This window comes from Triticum urartu, chromosome 6A (assembly GCF_056163025.1).
Source record: "Triticum urartu cultivar PI428250 chromosome 6A, HENAU_Tu73, whole genome shotgun sequence".
Lineage (NCBI taxonomy): Eukaryota > Viridiplantae > Streptophyta > Magnoliopsida > Poales > Poaceae > Triticum > Triticum urartu.
The window spans coordinates 44,390,796-44,410,346 of NC_141878.1; the positions used below are offsets into that span (position 1 = coordinate 44,390,796).

Sequence of the window (19,551 nt, forward strand, 5' to 3'; positions counted from 1 at the left end):
AGAGTAAGTATTTCCCTCAGCTTTTGAGAACCAAGGTATCAATCCAGTAGGAGATCACGCTCGAGTCACACGCAGCTACACAAACAAATAAGAACCTCGCAACCAACGCGATAAAGGGGTTGTCAATCCCTTCACGGTCACTTACGAGAGTGAGATCTGATAGATATGATAAGATAATATTTTTGGTATTTTTATGATAAATAGAAATAAAGATGCAAAGTAAAATAAACGGCAATAGAAATAGCTAAGTGTTGGAAGATTAATATGATGGAAGACAGACCCGGGGACCGTAGGTTTCACTAGTGACTTCTCTCAAAAGCATAAGTATTACGGTGGGTAAACGAATTACTGTCGAGCAATTGATAGAATTAAGCATAGTTATGAGAATATCTAGGTATGATCATGTATATAGGCATCAGGTCTGTGACAAGTAGACCGAAACGATTCTGCATCTACTACTATTACTCCACACATCGACCGCTATCCAGCATGCATCTAGAGTATTAAGTTTATAAGAACAGAGTAATGCTTTAAGTAAGATGACATGATGTAGAGGGATAAACTCATGCAATATGATATAAACCCCATCTTTTTATCCTCGATGGCAACAATACAATACGTGCCTTGCTGCCCTTGCTGTCACTGGGAAAGGACAGCGCAAGATTGAACCCAAAGCTAAGCACTTCTCCCATTGCAAGAAAGATCAATCTAGTAGGCCAAACCAAACTGATAATTCTAAGAGACTTGCAAAGACAACCAATCATACATAAAAGAATTCAGAGGAGATTCAAATATTGTTCATAGATAAACTTGATCATAAACCCACAATTCATCGGATCTCGACAAACACACCGAAAAAGACGATTACATCAAATAGATCTCCAAGAAGATCGAGGAGAACTTTGTATTGAGATCCAAAGAGAGAGAAGAAGCCATCTAGCTAATAACTATGGACCCGAAGGTCTGAAGTAAACTACTCGCACATCACCGGAGAGGCCATGGAGTTGATGTAGAGGCCCTCCGTGATCAATGTCCCTTCGGCGGAGCTCCGGAAAAGGCCCCAAGATGGGATCTCTCGGGTACAGAAGGTTGCGGCGGTGGAATTAGGTTTTCGTCGTGCTCCTGAATGTTTGAGGGGTACGTGGATATATATTAGAGGAAGAAGTAGGTCGGTGGAGCAACGAGGGGCCCATGAGGGTGGAGGGCGCGCCTGGGGGGTAGGCGCGCTCCCCTGCCTCGTGGCCTCCTCGATTGTTTCTTGACGCCCACTCCAAGTCTCCTGGATCACGTTTGTTGAAAAAATCGCATTCCCGAAGGTTTCATTTCATTTGGACTCCGTTTGATATTCCTTTTCGGCGAAACTCTAAAATAGGCAAAAAAAACAGCAATTTGGGTTGGGCCTCCGGTTAGTAGGTTAGTCTCAAAAATGATATAAAAGTGTAAAATAAAGTCCACTAACATCCAAAACAGATAATATAATAGAATGGAGCAATCAAAAATTATAGATACGTTGGAGACGTATCACCTCTCAGAGTCGGTAGTTGTCGATGAGTAATGGTATTCACCCATAGAGGGAACATTTAAATGCGCAACTGGATTGTATCACCACGTCGTTTATCTAGGGGCTTCTGACTTCCGCACCCTGCTGTACTCGAGTAAAAACTTGTAAGGGATGCGAATATTAGCCTATTTCAACGATCTACAGTTACATGAGATTTTGTGCCCTGCGTTTGCAGGATCACTTGACGGTATCACACCCCTCGAAAATAGCTACCATACTACATTGCCCACGGCGGCTTATATAAAGGCGAACAAGTTTCCATAGAAGGACAAGGTCATACGGGAGCCGGTGCTCGTAATGAAGATACACGGGCAGGACAGAAATGGTTTTTGAATTCTTTTAGTTTGAGTCATGTGCACAATTGTTGTCTACTCCTCTGTAGGAGTGTTGTGTCGAAGAATTCAGACTCAAGAAGATGATTTTCCTTACCAAAGTAGAGATGGGGCATGGTCGTCAAGGGTGTAGCTGTTGGCTCATCAGCTTAGTTAGATTGTGTTGGTGGTGGTGTTTTCCCCCATAGATGCAAGTGTTTGATTTTGTTGTTGCTTGACTTGGTAACCATCCCTCCCTGATTTGGAATCTTATTTATCTGGTGAATTAATGAATACATGTATTTCTTCCACCTGTTGTATAATTGAATAGCTTTGTATGCTCTTTGTTCTATTTGTCTTCTATAGCCAAGTTGATGGGTATTTCTTCAGAGAGAGTGGTGCATTATAGTGGGTTCTAATTTTTACGGTGATCTATATCCTAGTGACAGAAAGGGACAAGAAACGTACTTTGATGATACTAATAAGGATAAAATGTTGGTTTCTTGTCATATTTCTTGACATTTTACTGACTATATATATTATGTCATCTTGCTTATTGCAATGCTCTATCTATCATGAACTTAATACTTCGAGAATTGAGATGCATGCTGGATAGCGGTTTGGGTGGATTATTAGTTGTAGATGCAGTTGGATAACGGTGTACATAACGCCTATATGAGATTATACCATTAATGATCATAGTCATAAATATAAATATTATAATTCAATCACTGCCAACTGTTATTCGTTAACCACACTACACTGCTATTTTGATGAGAGATGCCACTAGTAAACCTATACCCCTATTCTCTATTACTAAAAACCTCATCAAATATATATTTTTGTTGTGCCGTTTTTATTTTATTTACCAATCATTTCCTACTATACCGTGCAAGATAAGAAGCTTGACAACCTTCTTGAGTGTTGGGGACAAGATTGTTTTGTGCTTTATGTGCAGGACAAGATTGTCTTTCAGCTTCATTTGCTATCAGTCTGTAGGCCATTTTATCCTCGGGTAATTTATCCCTAATGAATATTCTGTCCATGTAATCCTCACTGGTCATGACTAAACTCGCCTTCTGGTATTGCTATCCTGCTTTCGATTTGGCTGTGATAATGAGAACTAATGTTGCCCATCTTGCTCTGAGGGGCTGCAGAGAAGACATAATAGGCTACCTGAGAATGGCCATTTGTGATTGCTTTGATCCTATTGCATGGATGGATCTGTATGTGCTCATCACACCGTCAGTAAGTTGTTGCTATAAATTAGTGGTTTCGACTCATCCAGCTAGGTCAGCATGACAGTTGCATGATCTGTAGCGACCTGACCTGAATGGATCACGTCTACTGTGCTACGGTGTCATCCCTGGATCAGTAATGCTGACACCACACAGTACATCGAGGTTTTATAGCAGAGTTGCAATCACACACTTATTACATCGATGGCTCAAAAAGAACTTATTACAATAAATATGGCTGAAGGCCATCTAATATCGATAACAGCGGAAGACTCGAAAGATAAATGGGTCCATCAACTCCAACGGCATCATTGAGTATAGAACCACGACCTAAAACACCTCAATCGTCGTCTGAAAAGTCTGCAACATGAGAAGTTGCAGCCCGAAAACGGGTCAGCACATGGAATATGCTGAACACATAGAGAGTAATGGAATGAAACAGCTATACTATATGCATATATGGCTGGTGGAAAGCTCTATGGTTACAGTTTTGCGTAAAGCCAGTTTTTCCCTACTGCAAAGGAATAAGTTTATTTAACTATCATGGTGGTTGTGAAACATTGAGAATGGTTGACAGTATTCTCAATCCCAATTAAAAGTACAATTAAAACCCAACAACATTAATTAGAAGTAACATGTTGAGATTCACATGATATTCAAGTACTAGATACTCAAGTTGTCCATAACCGGGGACACGGCTAATCATGATTAGTTTGTACACTCTGCAGAGGTTTGCGCACTTTTCCCCACATGACTCGATCGCCTCCATTTGTTTTCTCGCACTACATGGTGTTTGAGAAACGGATGACCGAGACATAGCCTTTCAGAAGCGCTAGCACCTTACATGTGGGGTAGACCGGTACACCTACTTCCCCTACATCTGCTAGTCCACCCCGTAAGAGTTCGCACAACTTAGTCAACTATGCCAGAGCCCATAGTAGCATGTGGCTGCACACGGAAGTTTCTAGCATGAAAGATCTTATGATCCCTTTGAGCCTGGGTGGCGGTCCAAAAAAAAAACAGGCAAGTCCTGATAGACATCAGGTGCCTCAATCCACCCAGATGTGTGTTAGGTTGCCACCTTAGATAAACCATTAAAATTATCAATCTCACATCTGTCATGGATATCACTCACCCAATCCACGTCTACTAGCATAGCATGGCATAATAAGCAAACGTAGAAGTAACTCCCAAAGGTTTCATAATAATACAGGTAATAGGTACTACCTCATCTACTTCCCATCCCACAATTTAATTAGATCCTAATCATGCAATGTGTGAGGATTGATCTAATGCAATAAAACATGGGTTGTAGAAAAGGTATGATCAAAGTGTTACTTGCCTTGCTGATGATCCGCGAGTCCTAGGGTTTCGAAGTAACAAGCGGCGCAATCCGGGTAATCTATCGCAGACAAACAACAAGCATACAATAAGTACTCATCTAATGCACAGGTAAAACTCGAACAAGAGATCGAACCAGATAGTTCAACTTAAGAACTCCGGTTGCAAAGAAAGAACGAACCGAACAAACGATGGAAAAACAAGCGGCAGAAGAAAACAACTCGGTTCTAGCAAGTTGAATCTAGGTCAAAATTTTACTGTAGCAAAAGCTTGTTCAAGTTGATTAGACGGAACGGCGGTTTCGAGACGAAACTCCAGGCGCTTGAATCACCTGATTCCGATAAACGAGCGAAAAGAAAGACTAGAAAGAAGATCGGATCTGAGATCGCGATCGCGGAATAAATCCGACGAAAAGAAAAAAAAGAACGGTTAAACGAATGGACGTCGTTAACCTAGAAGAATCCGGTGATCACGTTCGTTAGGACGAACGGTCCGGCGAACAGTCCAAAAGCAACTAAATCGGAGAAGAAAACGAATCCGATCTAGGGTTTCGGAGAAGAAAACCGAACGAAAAACCGATCTAGAAAACCAGAACGGTTTAGAGAAGAAAAGAATCGGAACGATTAGAAGAAAACGATCCGAGAAAAAGAGACGCGGGGCAACCTCGGCGAGGTCTCCGGTGAGGGGCTCCGGCGGCGGCGGCGTAGGGCGGCGGCGTGGGCAAGGTGCGGCGGCGGCGGTGACGCAGCGCGCGGGCGGCGGCTTAGGGCGGCGCGGCGCGGGGTGTGGTGTAGCTCTAGGCTTTGGGTTTGATGATTTAAAGGGGAGGTACTTGGGTATTTATATGGGTGAGGGGAGACAAAACTTAGGGTAAGGGACAAGAAATAGGAGAGATCAACTAGGAAAAGAAACGAAATAAGGAAAGGGGAGGGGCTAAGAATCCTACTAGGATTCGGTTTAGAGCAAGAGGCGAGGCGGCGGCCTCCTGCGCCAGCGCTAGGCGCGCGCGGCTCCCTGGGGCGGTGGCCTTTGGCCCGACTGGGCCTTGGCCTGGCCGGCCTTGGTCCAGTTTTTTTTTTGTTTTTGTTTTTTTAACTGATTTCGCGCGCAGAAAAACAAAAAGAGAACTAAACAAACTCCGAAAAAATCTAAAGTAAATTTTCTCCGACTCCTAAAAATGAGTCGAACAAAATGAACTTTTCTCCGGACCTAAAATGCAATTTTCGAAAACGCGCATTTTTCTCTATCCAAATAAAATGCGAATAAACTCCGGCAAACAAACTTTGATCTATTTATTAAATCTTCATTTTTCCTCAATTTTGGGAAAGTCATATTATTCCCTCTCTCATATACTTTAACACCGGAAAATAATTGAAGATAAAATAAATAAATCAAATGATCCTCTTTTCAAAATTTGAGAAAACTCGAATATGAAAATAACGAAATCTCCAGCTCTCTCCGAGGGTCCTTGAGTTGCGTGAAATTTCTAGGATCAACCAAAATGCAAGAAAAATATGATATACATGATGATCTAGTGTATAACATTTTAAATTGAAAATTTGAGATGTTACATGATCGCTCTTGAGTTTATCGTGATCAAGCTCCAGATGTTAGGGGGGGGGGGGGGGGGGGGGCAGGCCCCTGTTGGGCCCGCCTGTCTCCACCACTAATCAAGCTCCAGTTGTGAGTATTTTCGACCAATTCACTATCTGAATTTTTGGCCTCGAATGTTTACCTGCCCATGGGCTCACATGTTTTGGGAACAAATGAAGGCGCGAGCAGGAATTAAAGTGCCCAACCTCCATCCGGATTCATGGCCACTTGATATGATTCCAGGGTCAAGGAAGTAAGGTCGATCGTCACACAACATGTATGATCTTATGTAGCGCGTGGTCTGTTTGGTCCAAACACAATGTAAGAGCATCTCCAGCCGCGCCCCCAGAAAGGCCTCCCCAAACGTTTTTTTCGCGCCGGCGCAGAAAAATCGGCCCAGTCGCGCCCTCAGAAACCTGATTTTCGCCGGCCTGGGCCGAATTTAGCACCGGCGGACCCAGGCCGAACCCGGCGCACTGAGGGACGCTCGGGGACGCCGGGGCGAGCGGTTTTGGCGCGAAAGAGCCGCAGGCCCGCCGCGTCAGCGACACCGCGCGTCTTCTTCCCCGAACGATTCGCGCAGCACCGCAGGGCCGCGACATAGGAGAAATCGTCGTCATTGAGGACAGCGACGACGACGACGCGCCGCCGCCACCAGCCCGCATAGGCGACGCCGGTGAGGGGTCCACCAGGGACGGCCGCGTCAAGGAGGAGAAGCCGGACGACGACGACGACGGCGGCAACTACTCCGCTTTTAGCTAGTTCTTTTTTTAATTATATATATTATGTAATAAAAATCCGCTTTTTTAATGTAACTAGTACAAATGCCCGTGCGTTGCACCGGGCAAAAAATGAAATATAACCTGCTCCAGTGCCACTATGCAATATTTTTTAATATAATTTTGTAAACGTCAGAAATAAGGTTGAGTATTTTTTGTAAATCAATGCTGCATAAAGGAAAAGTAAAATAGTTTGATAAACTTTTGGGTGCCAATAGAAGCAGATTCAACTAAATATCTTAAAGATGTGATATGAAAAACAAAGTAAATATTCATATTCTATGAAAGGTAAGTGCAATACGATTAATCTAGTAAAGTAATTTGGAATGTCGGCTTCACTAACTCTTTACCATCAACTAAATTGTGAGGAACCCATTTGTTTCACCATAAATAGAAACCAAAAAACTTTCAATCTATTAGATAAAGTAAACTGATTAGGCGGCCTAATCAAAGATGTACGTCTATATCTGTTTAGGATTCATCAAAGAACACACTTGATGCTGTTAGAAATGCTATGCAAAATAAGCTAGCAAACCGTCGTAAAAGAGACGAATAATTTGATATATTATTCAGCAGAATATAATATAAATGGATGCAGTATTCAACTTTTACCAGGTCTAACTGATAAGGTTTACCATGAGACAAACCTGAATCCTTACAGCCGCAATTAAATTTTGCACAACTGAATTATAATACTGGTAAAACAACTATACCACCATAAGTAATTCTACCTAAACGGTTTCAATGGAGAGAACCTATACACTCAAGGATTCCTGGGAGCAAGATGCAAGGAAAAGGACTAAAATACTGGGGGTAATGAAAGTTCCAATGTATAAAAACTTGCCCTTCTCATGTTCTTTGGTAAACACATATCTTACTCGAGCAATAAAATCGTTCCTACAAAATTGAAGGTCTGAATCTTTTCCATTATTAGATGAACATACAAAAACTTGCCCGCAGGTAAGAACTGCTTAAGTGAACAGATAACTTCAAATAGTTAGCCATGAAAACAACAGAGAAAGGGAAGTAAGAAAATATAGAATTTTTTCTCAGGTAATTAAATTAAAAGGAAAATGATTCCACCAAAAGACAGAAGCATTGTCGTCCCACATACTTAAACAAAATAACTATTGCCACAAGTAGCAACACAGCCAGCAATCGCACAGCAGCAGCCAAACACACATATCAGGCAGGACATGCACCAACATCAAACAAAAAAGTAGGTTTGATGTTCATGTAAACGAAAAGGGCATTTCTTGAGATTTATTACCGCATAAGGGAGAGTGTGGCTGGCGAAGAACAGGGGCGGGGTCGTCATCTTCTCTGCACATATGCACATGAAGCAGAGTGAAGCGATGGAGAACCGATAGGATAGGTCATGCTGGATCTGACAGGAGCAGGCGACGAAGACCAGCAGTGCAGCCACTGGCGGCGGGAACCTCCACACGCCCCTCCTCCTCGAGCTCTTAAACTGTGACTTCCTTGGTCGGCTCCAAACCTGCATTGAGCAGAACATCTCAGCAAAATGCAATACTGTACTCCATTAACTCAAGCAAGGAGAGAAAAAGAATATGTTCCATCAATGTTATTCTAATTTGATATTAATGAGAAATAATGTCAGAAGTACATTGGTCCTTGATTTTGTTTTCTTAGATAGGGTCTCTTGTAGGTTGTAGTAGATGTATTAAGGAACTGAAACAAATCAAGTCTGCATTTTTGTGCCAGCTGGAGACCTACTGCTTTTGTATCTTGTTGTATACAATTCAAATGATACAGAAATTATGAACTTGAGACTGAGACACCATGTAGTAGATTGGACATGGTTTTACATCAAACACATATTGAGGATTTACAACAATCTCTTGTGACAGGGCCACTAACAGCAATGGGGGAGTAATGCAACAGAAGTTCTATGCAAGGAGATTAATATAAATTAATAGAATTATAAAAAGCAAGGCAGCAAACCTCTTTAGAGAAGGCTAATGTTTATTTCTTAACTGAGGTACTAAAACCACACAAAAACTTATAAATACTAATTCTGAAGAGTGAACAGTATGAGATCAGTCTCCCTAGAATTAGTACATACTACACAATGCGTCGACAGTATATGGAAAACAAAGACATGTGCATAATCTACAAGACAACCATGCTAGCATATTCATGAGGCAGGGAAGACAGCATATGAAATCTGAACTTGCATCATTGTACTGTTTAGGCTGTCCTTTCCCTTTTATACCACATCTTTTGTTCAACATGTTCCTCTGCATTTTCACTTGAACAACATTCTGTTGAACCAAAAGACAATACCACCAATGCCAATTACCAAGATGACAATAAATAAAAATTGTTAGCGACCTGTGAGAGTTTAGCCAACATATTATGTAGCTGATGGTCCATCTTTGCAAGTAAAAATTCAGAATAGAGGCCTGTCTTTGTCAGCGGCTCGTCTAACCTGCAGAATCGTGCATCATTCTATCATTCACTTGCTTATAGAAGCACTACTCACTGGACCACTCAACATTGTAATTTGGAACTAACTGGACAGAAAAATATGATGCAAATTTATGTCCTCTCGCATGAAACATATCATTACAGCTGTAAAATCATGTCATGGAATATAAGCTACCATTAATCATGTTCATGCAAGAGGCCGCAAAAACTCTACCTATATACTCCCTTTGAATCACCCTGGTAGCAGCCAAGCCCTCTGCCGTTCCGCCAGCAGTGAAGCCACCATGGTCCACCCTGAGTTTTTGCATGGTTCATCTTCTCTGCACTGAACACTTTGGAGATGAGATTCTTTTGCCTTCTCTGCTTTTGGAAAAAAACATAAAAGGCCTACAGATCAGACTGTCATATATATGCCACTTCAGTTTCTATAATTTATTGATTCTCTTAAAATTAAATGATGTTTCGTCATCTCGTGTTTGTTAAAATATATAATCAATTGCAAGGGATTAGAGGCCGGATGTATGATTTTTATTTAAGTTTGGCTGTTGCACAGTCATTACCAGTTGCATGGATAGCCGGCTAGTCAATGGACGGAAAGCTACATAAGCAGGATGCCGCTTTGCTAGTTTACTCGTGCATCAATGAACCATTGAATAAATGAAATCTATCCACATATCCAGGTCTATGGTAGGAGCCTAGAGAGGCACGCCAACAACTATTGGTTGCCAACGCCAAGGAACTGCAAGCCTGACACTGGTGAGCTGCACGCCCGCGGTACAGAGCCGCATGCCAACGAGCTGAACCAACACCGCGCTGTCAGCTGCATGTGCTGCCCAAACCACAGTCGCAGACCTGGATGTCATGGAGAATTGGATCCAAGGTAGGAGCAAGAACAACACATGGCCGCCAGCCAGACTGCCCCACCGATGAACTGCACCGCACACACACAACAACACTGAATCTGCTAGCACGCAGTAATGAACTACACATGTCCCGTGAAACGGGGAGCTGAACTGAAAACTGAACCTTAAATTGCGCAAATCAAACTTTTGCCACTGCTCCTTATGGGACTGGGCACCGAACTGCAACTCCCGTGATGCCTAAGTAGCGTGGCTGATGCACTGCACTTGGAGTATTCACTGCGGTCCACCGTGTGGGTGGGTGTCGTGGAGGTGACAGCCGGAGGAAGGCGGTGGAGCACCTGCTCACCTCCTCAACAGAGAAGTGAGCGACATGTGAGCTGCGCATGCTCGCATGTGAGGAAGAAGGGAGGAGGAGAACGGCCCATCCGGTCACGGCGGCGTGGTCCATGAGCCTGGCTTCCAGCGCCGAACTACAAAGAGAGGGGGGATCTCTCCTACGGCTCAAGGTAGAAGAAGGTGGTAGATGGTCGGGGACGACCGGATCCAGCGCTGTAGGCGGTGGTTGGCGACGCAGGGCTCTGCGGTGGCTGGATCTGACGCTGGTGGCCATACGCGGGAGGAGCGCAACAACACGGGTGGTGGAAGTAGTCGGGGTCGTGCTGCTAGGTAGGGGCGGCAGGCGGCGCGGCGTTTCTGGGCTGCCGGCGGGATGTCGTGGGAGGCGCGGCTGGTGGAGGTTGGGTGGCGGCAGGGAGGCCGGGGAGGAACCGCACGGGAGAAGGAGCTCGGGGTCGGGCGGTGGTGGTGGCGGCCGCGGCACTCGGGCCTGGGCGGGCCGGATCTGGGCTCGAAACATTTTCTCACTTTAAAAAGGACCGCGGGTTTAATACCGAAAACCACAAGGACTTTTCTGCAAAATTGGCGACGACGTACAACCAGAGGCAATAGCTGGTTTATTACTAATTAGAGTTAAATGCACTGGCAGTTCTAAAAGTTTCATCGGGGTGTCACTTCAGTCCTAATTCTTTCAAAATGCATCTTTAGGTCCTCATTCTTTAGTAAGTGGTTCATACGAGGTCCTTTTTCCATGAGCGCTCATTGCCCTACATGTCTAGCGCGTTGACCCACGCCACGTCGACAGAGGGCCCAACCGCCAGGCGAGAAAACTATACTGGAGGTCCTAAAAGTTTCTAGGCAGTGTCACTTTAGTCCTACTTCTTTCAAAATGCATGTTTAGATCCTAATTCTATAGTAAGTGGTTCACGCGAGGTCCTTTTTTGCATGATCTTTCTCTGACATGCTTGCGTGACGCATTGACCCATGCCATGTCAACTTAGAGGCCGTTGTGGTTGTTCTTTTTTTAGAGAAAGCCCCTTGTACCCTCCCCCTCTTGACATTTCTCACCCCTCTCTCTCTCTCTCTCATGCCCACACCGTCGCCATGGCTGGGGCAGCAAGCTCCTCGGCAAGGAAGCGAGTGACGAAGAGGAGCATTGCAGCAGCGTCGGCAGCGTTGCCTCCTCCACAAGCTATAGAATGATCGTGCGAAAAAGGACCTCGCATGAACTACTTACTATAGAATTAGGATGTAAACGTGCGTTTTGAAAAAAAAATAAGACTAAAGTGACACTGCTCAGAAACTTTTAGGATCACCAGTGTATTTTCCTCGCCAGCCAGTTGGGCCCTCTGTCAACGTGGCATGGGTCAACGTGCCACGCGGGCAGGTCAATGAGCACTCATGAAAAAAGGACCTCAAATGAACCACTTACTAAAGAATTAGGATTTAAAGATGCATTTTGAAAGAATTAGGACTAAAGTAACACCTTGATGAAACTTTTAGGACCTCCAGTACATTTAACTCTATTAATTATAAGGGGAAGATATATGCCGAACTTCGCCGAACTTTGAACTTTGCTATATTTTTTAAAAAAATTGAACGCGGACCAACTCGGCCCCAGGCCGATTTTTTGCGCCGGCTCACCCCCAGGGGCGCCCCCGGGGGGGGGGGGCAACGGCTGGAGATGAGAACAGAAACGTTCTATGGCAAAATCTGCCCTGTGGGCAATTGACATTGCAATGGACCTTTCTCAGGTTGGTAAGGAGCAGCAAAAGACCATCATTCAGGTGAAAGTGCGCTGGAAGCCTCCAGATGGGACATGTTCTAAAAATAAATGTTGATGCCCAGTTTGTGGAAGCTACAGGTCAAGGAGGGACCAGATACGTTGTGTGCAATGCATCAGGAAACCTTATACGAGCACAATCCAGATGGTATGAGTTTGCTGCATCTGCCAGACTCATGGAGGCGTACGCTTATCCGTGATGCCATCATACTAGCAAGTGATTTGGGTTGGCAGCGAGTTGAGATTGAAAGCGATGCTCTGGATGTGGTTCAGCTATGGAAGTCGCAAGCCTCTGAAAGGGCTGACGTTGCATGTTCTATGCAAGAGGTGAAGGAGCTAAGCGGGGATTTCACTAGTTATACGTTATCGCATGTTGGACAGGAAGCCAATATGGCAGCCCATCTCTGTGTTCAACAAGCTAGTGAGGTTGGTCGGAGATGTCTTTGGATTAACTTTGTTCCAAACTTTCTCCGTCATTGTATTACCCACGAATGTATTATGTCTGAGTAATCAATAAAGCGTCTGAATTACAAAAAAAAGAATGGCCTCGTAGGGAATAATTCTAAAACTTGGACCAGGTCTGCCCGTCTCGGCTCCTTTTTCATGTAATTCATCAGCCTACTCATGCTGTTGTTCCGGTTCCAAATTTCTCTCCTGCTCGCGTGACCAGAGCCATGGCGGTTACGGCGGGGGCGAGACAGGCCACAAAGTGTCTGCGTACGCAAAAAAAGCTGCTATACCTAATCGCTATCAAGGGCCAACGTGATCGATAGGGGGGTCTCGCCCCCCCCCCCCCCTCATCCCCCCTTGAAATCGTCCCCGGAGTGATGCATCACGGTTGCTGGTCTGGCCGCGTTGGTGACCGGGGCACGGTGCCTAGATGGAAACTTGCCTGGCAGAGCTGACGCAGATGGATGGTGTGCCACCCATTGCATCCAAGATCCAAGATCCAACTAAAAACATTTTGAGTTAATAAAGCGTTTTACGTTTCCTCCAAAGAGAAAAACAATGTCATTTGTCTCAAAAGTAGCTAACGCGATTAAGAGCATCTCCAACATTGGCGGAGCGCTAAAATAGTTTACATCGCCACTGTATCATTTTTAGCATGCCGTGGCTAGCATAGGTTTTCCACATGCCCAAAAACACGCGTCCATTGATAAACTCTTGCTAAACTCTTGCTGCTTCATAGGTACAATCCTCTAGCGGACATTTCCCCTCCACGAGCACATTGTATATCATGCTGCACAACAAAAGGAGACAAACAGGGGCGGAAACTCTAGATCAGAATTGGATCGCTCGTAACCTAGGCATGGCCGGAGGGAGGCGAGGACAGAGGCGACTTACGGGTAGAACATCATGAGTCATGGGAGCTGAACTACGGCTCTAGCTTGACCTTGAGGATGTTGATGAGATTGTTGACGCCATGTGCATGAAGTTCCACCCATCCTCGAGATCGATTGTCCTGCAATCTACCCATGCCCCGCTATTGCCGAGTAGCCGCCAGTTCTACCCTCGCCTGTGGCTTCAAACTCTAGAGGAGGCGCATCGTGGGGTTCATATTGTTCGGAGAGAGGGGGAGAGAGATGGGGAAATTGGAATAGGAAACGGGGCGTCCGATAAAGAAGGCTTTGATTGGGAGGACGGTTTGCTTCCGCTTCCCCTTCTGTGGGTCGGGTTTTAAGGTACGGAGAGGTCAACGCCTCAAGAGAAATTAAATCATCACAAAAATAAGATGATGTGGCTAGACTAATGAGGTGGAGTGAGGTGAGTGGCTGCATGTTCATTAGTGATGCGGATAGCTTGCATGTCAAGAGAAATAAGATAGTGGGGATCAACTATTTAGGTATTATAGATTATAGATTATAGATATAAGATTACGGTTTAGGTCTGAACAAATGCGAAATAAAACTAGCGTTTAGTTTGTCAAACACAAAACCTAAATATATTAGGCTCAGCCATGTGCACCAACAACTTATGCTAAGCAAGATAAATAACTATGTGATAGTAAGATATATAACATGAATCACTATGACTATCACAAAAGTAAAGGGATCGGAAAAGAGATAACCGAGACATGTGGAGACGACGATGTATCCCGAACTTCACACCCTTATGGATGCTAGTCTCCGTTAGAGTGGTATGAAGACACAATACTTCTCAAAATGCCACCATGGACATTGTATTCTCCTCACACCCTCGCACAACGCAAGGTGCCATGATTCCACAAAAGGGTCCTTGTGGACGGTCACCAAACCCGTACAAATGAAGACCCTTAGGGATGATAGGAAAAGGGTCAGGTTCGCAATTCTTTTACGAACATGGGTCAGATCATGCATAAGTTTGACAAAAGGGTCAAACCAGGGATTTCGGCCCCTCGCATACGCCCTCATCTCATCTCCTCCCCGCCTTCCTCAAGAAAGAGAAAATCACAGCACATCCGACGTACAATAACAGATGAACTTACATGGAGAATACCGGGGAATGTCAAAAGCCATCATCCACGAGGTGAAAGGAAGATGTAAAACTATATGTTGAAGATTATCCATGAGACGCGCCAGTTGAATATTGAAGCTCATAATAACATAGCTAAAGCTGTGACTACCTTAGCTTTTGGTCGGCATGTGCGTGGCTATCTGAGACACCAAACATTATTTGTATCACTTAATTAAAACATTTTGAGTTAATAAAGTGTTTTCACCCATAAAGAAGACAGAATGGACGATTACGGGTTCCACCAGTGGCGAGTCCAATGGGCAGGCTTCAACAGGCTGAAGCCTGCCCTCGATAGAAAGCGATTTTTTTTTACTACTAGTATGCTTCGTTTTGGCCCGGACCAACTAGTCCCAGCGTCCAGCCCATCAACTCCCAGCTCCCAGCCAGACGTGTTTCTCGTTCTCGTTCGAGCCAGCAGAGAGCAGAGAAGCGCCGCCCCCAATCCTAACCCTAGGCAGCAGGCCCCTCCGCCCCCCCTCCCCCGGTCCCCCGACTCGACCTCGTACAGGCGCTCGACGGCGGCACGGCCACCTCGTCCAGGCGGTCCACAAAGTGCGCGCGTCGACGACAGGCTGCAGGACTCGCGCGGCATCGAAGGCCCCTGACGGCCTGACCCTGAGTGCAGCCACCAACTCGTCGTTGGCCAGAGAAGTGGAGCCGCCAGCTGGCCAGAGCGAGCATTCGGCTCGCATAGCCGCACACTGCCACGCCCCGTTCCAAGCTGAGCGCATCCAATACTGGCTAAGGTATAATTCCCAGTTTGCTTCCAAGTTCCATAATTCCATTCCTTTCTTTAATTTGGCTCATATCAATTACAGTTTGTTTGCTAGTTCATGCGCTATTAGTTGATTTAGGTCAATTACAATTTATTTGCAGATTTAAAAATGAAGAGAAAAACTATGAGTATGCATAGTTTTTATGCAAGCAGTTCAATTACCCCTCCCCAAAGGCCTGCTCCTCCCCCTACCGATGTCGAACCTGAACTTGAACCAACTAATGTGACTGCAAATCCCCTCCCCTTAATTGTTGTGGGCACAATCCCTCCTCCTGAACGCACAAATGAATCCCCAAATGTTGAGATGAATCATACCACAATTGATGAGAGTACAAACCAACCAAGGCAACCTATACCAGAATTTCATCCAAGTCAAATTATTTCAGATCCAGGACTTCGAATACCAATAGAAGATTATGCTCCTGAAATTAGAAGTGATGTGAGACGAGCTTATTTGTTGAAAGGGAGAAACAAAGCTATTGGGCATAATTTTGAAAAGACAAAGGATGGTAGAATTTGGAGATCCTTTCAACCTGCGTGGTTTGATACGTATGATTGGTTGGAATATAGTGTGGAAAAGGAGGCCGCTTTTTGCTTCCATTGCTTTCTTTTCAAGAAACCATCACAAGCCATTAGATTTGGAAATGATGTTTTCACAAAAGATGGTTACACTCGTTGGAAAACAGCCCTAAGTAATTTCAGGAAGCATGTTGGTGGTCCATCTAGTTACCACAACATTGCTAAGGGAGATTGTGATGATTTCAACAATCAGAGAGCAAGTGTGGCTACCCAATTCCGTGTGTACAGCAAGGAGTCTGAGATATCTTATAAAATCCGCCTAACTGCATCATTGGATTGTGCAAGGTATCTCATAGCACAAGGTGAAGCTTTTCGTGGGCATGACGAATCCTCCACTTCCATCAACAAGGGCAATTTCAGAGAGTTATTGGACTGGTATAAGGACAAGAAAGAAGATGTGAAGGAGGCATTTGATAAGGGGCCAGGAAACGCACAAATGATTTGTTCCGACATCCAGAAGGACCTTGCTACAGCTTGTGCAATGGAGGTAACCAAAGTTATTAAGAATGACATTGGAGATAAGAATTTCTCAATACTTATTGATGAAGCTAGAGATTGCTCAATAAAGGAGCAAATGGCGGTGATTGTCAGGTAACACATGCCATATTCTAGTGTTTTTTTAAATTGTTCTACTAATGTTTACTAATCTGATTTCCTGATGCATGTAGATTTCTAGATGATCATGGAGTGCTTCAAGAGAGATTTCTTGCAATTAAGCACATCACAGATTGTACATCTGCTGGAATTAAAAAAGCTTTGGTTGATGTGTTGGAATATCATGGTTTGTCAACTTCTAGGCTACGTGGTCAGGGTTATGATGGTGCTTCCAATATGAGAGGGGAATTCAACGGTTTGCAAAAACTGGTTAGAGATGAAGCTCCGTATGCATTTTATGTTCATTGCTTTGCTCACCAGTTACAGTTGGTGGTTGTCAATGTGGCTCAATGTAGTCCTGCTATTGCTGATTTCTTCAACTATATTCCGTTGATAGTTACTCAAGTGTGTTCATCTTGCAAAAGGAAGGATGCATTACTTTCCAAACATCAAGATGAGTTGTTAGATTTGATGGAGAATGGAAAGATCACAGCCGGAACCGGGCTGCATCAAGAATCTAACATAACAAGGCCAGGAGATACTCGTTGGGGCTCACATCTCAAAACTTCGCTTCGTATATTTACAATGTGGAATGCTGTGGTGGAGGTGCTAGGAATTGTTGTGGTTGATGCCCGAGAACACACATGCCAAGGTGGAGCTAGAGGTTTGCTTAAAAACATGGAATGCTTTGAATTTGTGTTCATCATGTTGTTCTTAATAAACTTGTTGAGCAACACAAATCATCTATCCCAAGCTTTGCAAAGAAAGAATCAAAACATTGTTGAAGCCATGCGTTTGATCTTGGATGTGAAAGAAAGCTTGCAGAGCATGAGGGACAATGGGTGGGAGTCTTTATTCTGCCAAGCCAAGAACTTTTGTGAAACACATGGTATTGATGTGCCAAACATGGATGATCTTGTTGGAGCTATGGGTCAATCTGTTCGCACTAAGAATAAGGTGACTCGACTTCATTATTACAAGGTTAGCATATTCAATGTTGCCATTGATGCAACTATCACTGAGATGAATCACCGATTCAATGAAGTTTCCACCGAGTTATTGGATTGTATGTCTTGTCTTAATCCAGCAAACAACTTCTCAAAGTTTAACGTTGACAAACTTATTCGGCTTGCTGAAATTTATGATGAGGACTTCACAGAAGCTGATCGGTTAATGCTAGGAGTAGACCTCCCAAGATTTCTTATGAACATTAGGAGAAGTGAGGAGTTTAATGGATGTCGGGATGTGTCCACACTTGCTCGGTTGATGGTTGAAACAATGAAACACACATCTTTCCAGTTGGTATATCGCCTCATTGAGTTGACACTTATTCTTCCTGTGGCCACTTCATCCGTTGAGAGAATATTTTCAGCAATGAAGATAATCAAGACAGATTTGCGCAACAAACTATCAGATGATTGGCTAAATGATTTGATGGTGTGCTACTGCGAGAAAGAGATATTTAGAAGCATTCCTGATGACCAAATCATGATACAATTCCAGAAAATGAGGGATCGGAAAGGACATTTGCCACATGAGTTTCATGTGATTTCTTAGAGGTATTGATGCCACTGTTACTAGATTCAATACTTATTCGTTCATGACTTATTGTTATATCACTAACAAGTGTACTAATGTGAACAGATGGCTTGTAGGAGGTGCCTTACGCATACATTTCTATATTTTGGTGTGAAGGTGTTCTATAACTACAGTACTAGTTAGTAAGAGCAACATTTCATTGTCCTTTTGTTGTTACTTCTCTTGTACTTTGATACCTTGTGTATGAATTGTATTAACATTTCTAGTATGGTTAAACATGTTATTACTATTGCTCTTGAAAATTTTCATGTCTTTTTGAGCACTGGTTTGGCAGATATTGTCTTTGCAATACCAATATTAGTTTGAAATTCAATTGTTAAAACCTTTCAAAAAAATCCAGTAAATAGTACATGTTTCCAGTAGTATTCCTGGAAAGCTTGAGCACATTTGCACAAATGGCCTAGAAAATAATGGCTATTTAGCTAAGCAGATTCAGAATTTAGCTCAAATTTAATATGTTTCAAACATTCCAGAGAAAAAATCCAGTAAATACCACATGCCTCCAGTAGTATTCTGAGAAAGTTTGATCACATTTGGACAAATGGACTAGGAGATGATGTTGTTTTTCATCAAACGGACGTTTCGTTTTTTTTCTCTGTTAACTTTGAGCCCACCCTCCATTTTCTTTCTGGATTCGCCACTGGGTTCCACCAAATAGAAAAGTAATTTCATTTGTCTCAAAAACTGCTAACGTGATTAATGAAACTAGCTAGCTATTCGCAATATAAATAAGTAGATAAAATGAAACTAGCAGCTAACTTATTAGGGAATAAACCAACTAGGCTTAGTCGAGCAGCCGGGAGGACCATCGTCCTTGGGTGATGACTTGTAGACGCATTCCAACCTGTTGTCCTGCACGCTGTAGCAGTAGGCCGCCGTGCCGCATTCCGGCCTGCTTTTGTAGCAGCCGGCCGCCGTGCCGCATGCCGACTTGTTATCGTAGCAGCAGGCTGCCGTGGAAGAATTCCAGGGCGTGTCATGAACATAGTAGATCCGAGTCCCGCTCACGTTGGCGCCGTCGTTTTCCCTGAACGTGGCGTGATATCCATCCAGGAACAATTCGTAGTTACCAGCATCGGTCACCTTGCGCCAGGCGAGCTGCCCATCAGGGCCAGAGACCAACTCGAAGATGGTGAAGGCCACCGGCCGGGCCGACTTGACGGTGGTCCTGACCAGAACCAGCTTGCTTGGCAGCGCAACGAGGTGGGCGTAATCGAACTTTTCCATCTCAACGCCGATGCCGTACATCTTGTTG

General features: G+C 44.1%; 2 protein-coding genes across 4 annotated transcripts; one reads left to right on the forward strand and one right to left on the reverse strand.

Moving 5' to 3' along the window:
• Window positions 1-3,253: 3,253 nt before the first annotated feature.
• On the reverse strand, window positions 3,254-10,993 carry LOC125516478 (uncharacterized). Of its 3 annotated transcripts, XM_087531175.1 has the most exons (6): window positions 10,484-10,932; window positions 9,489-9,634; window positions 9,179-9,275; window positions 8,094-8,321; window positions 4,453-4,512; window positions 3,254-3,470 (listed from the first exon to the last, which is right to left on the reverse strand). In XM_087531175.1, the coding sequence occupies exons 1-5, from the start codon at window positions 10,745-10,747 to the stop codon at window positions 4,474-4,476; spliced, it is 774 nt and encodes a 257-aa protein (XP_087387301.1). In that variant the 5' UTR covers window positions 10,748-10,932; the 3' UTR covers window positions 3,254-3,470; window positions 4,453-4,473. The 3 variants fall into 3 exon arrangements, with proteins under 3 accessions (XP_087387301.1, XP_087387303.1, XP_087387300.1); XM_087531177.1 differs by lacking the exons at window positions 3,254-3,470; window positions 4,453-4,512 and adding an exon at window positions 6,105-7,736; XM_087531174.1 differs by lacking the exons at window positions 3,254-3,470; window positions 4,453-4,512 and having other exon boundaries at window positions 7,854-8,321; window positions 10,484-10,993.
• Window positions 10,994-15,002: 4,009 nt separating this feature from the next.
• On the forward strand, window positions 15,003-18,519 carry LOC125506437 (uncharacterized). Its single transcript, XM_048671253.2, has 4 exons — window positions 15,003-15,495; window positions 15,626-16,694; window positions 16,772-18,256; window positions 18,342-18,519. The coding sequence occupies exons 2-3, from the start codon at window positions 15,634-15,636 to the stop codon at window positions 18,252-18,254; spliced, it is 2,544 nt and encodes an 847-aa protein (XP_048527210.2). The 5' UTR covers window positions 15,003-15,495; window positions 15,626-15,633; the 3' UTR covers window positions 18,255-18,256; window positions 18,342-18,519.
• Window positions 18,520-19,551: the final 1,032 nt, after the last annotated feature.

Bases quoted from the DNA above. Each gene is read 5' to 3' on its own strand.
- LOC125516478 (XM_087531174.1), bottom strand. From the start codon at position 10,993: ATGTTTCGAGCCCAGATCCGGCCCGCCCAGGCCCGAGTGCCGCGGCCG. The intron at 9,635-10,483 runs GTGAGCAGGTGC...TTCCAAAAGCAG, and splicing joins CTCACTTCTCTGTTGAGGAG to AGAAGGCAAAAGAATCTCAT. The intron at 9,276-9,488 runs GTAGAGTTTTTG...ACGATTCTGCAG, and splicing joins GATTCAAAGGGAGTATATAG to GTTAGACGAGCCGCTGACAA.
- LOC125506437 (XM_048671253.2), top strand. From the start codon at position 15,634: ATGAAGAGAAAAACTATGAGTATGCATAGTTTTTATGCAAGCAGTTCA. The intron at 16,695-16,771 runs GTAACACATGCC...TGATGCATGTAG, and splicing joins CAAATGGCGGTGATTGTCAG to ATTTCTAGATGATCATGGAG.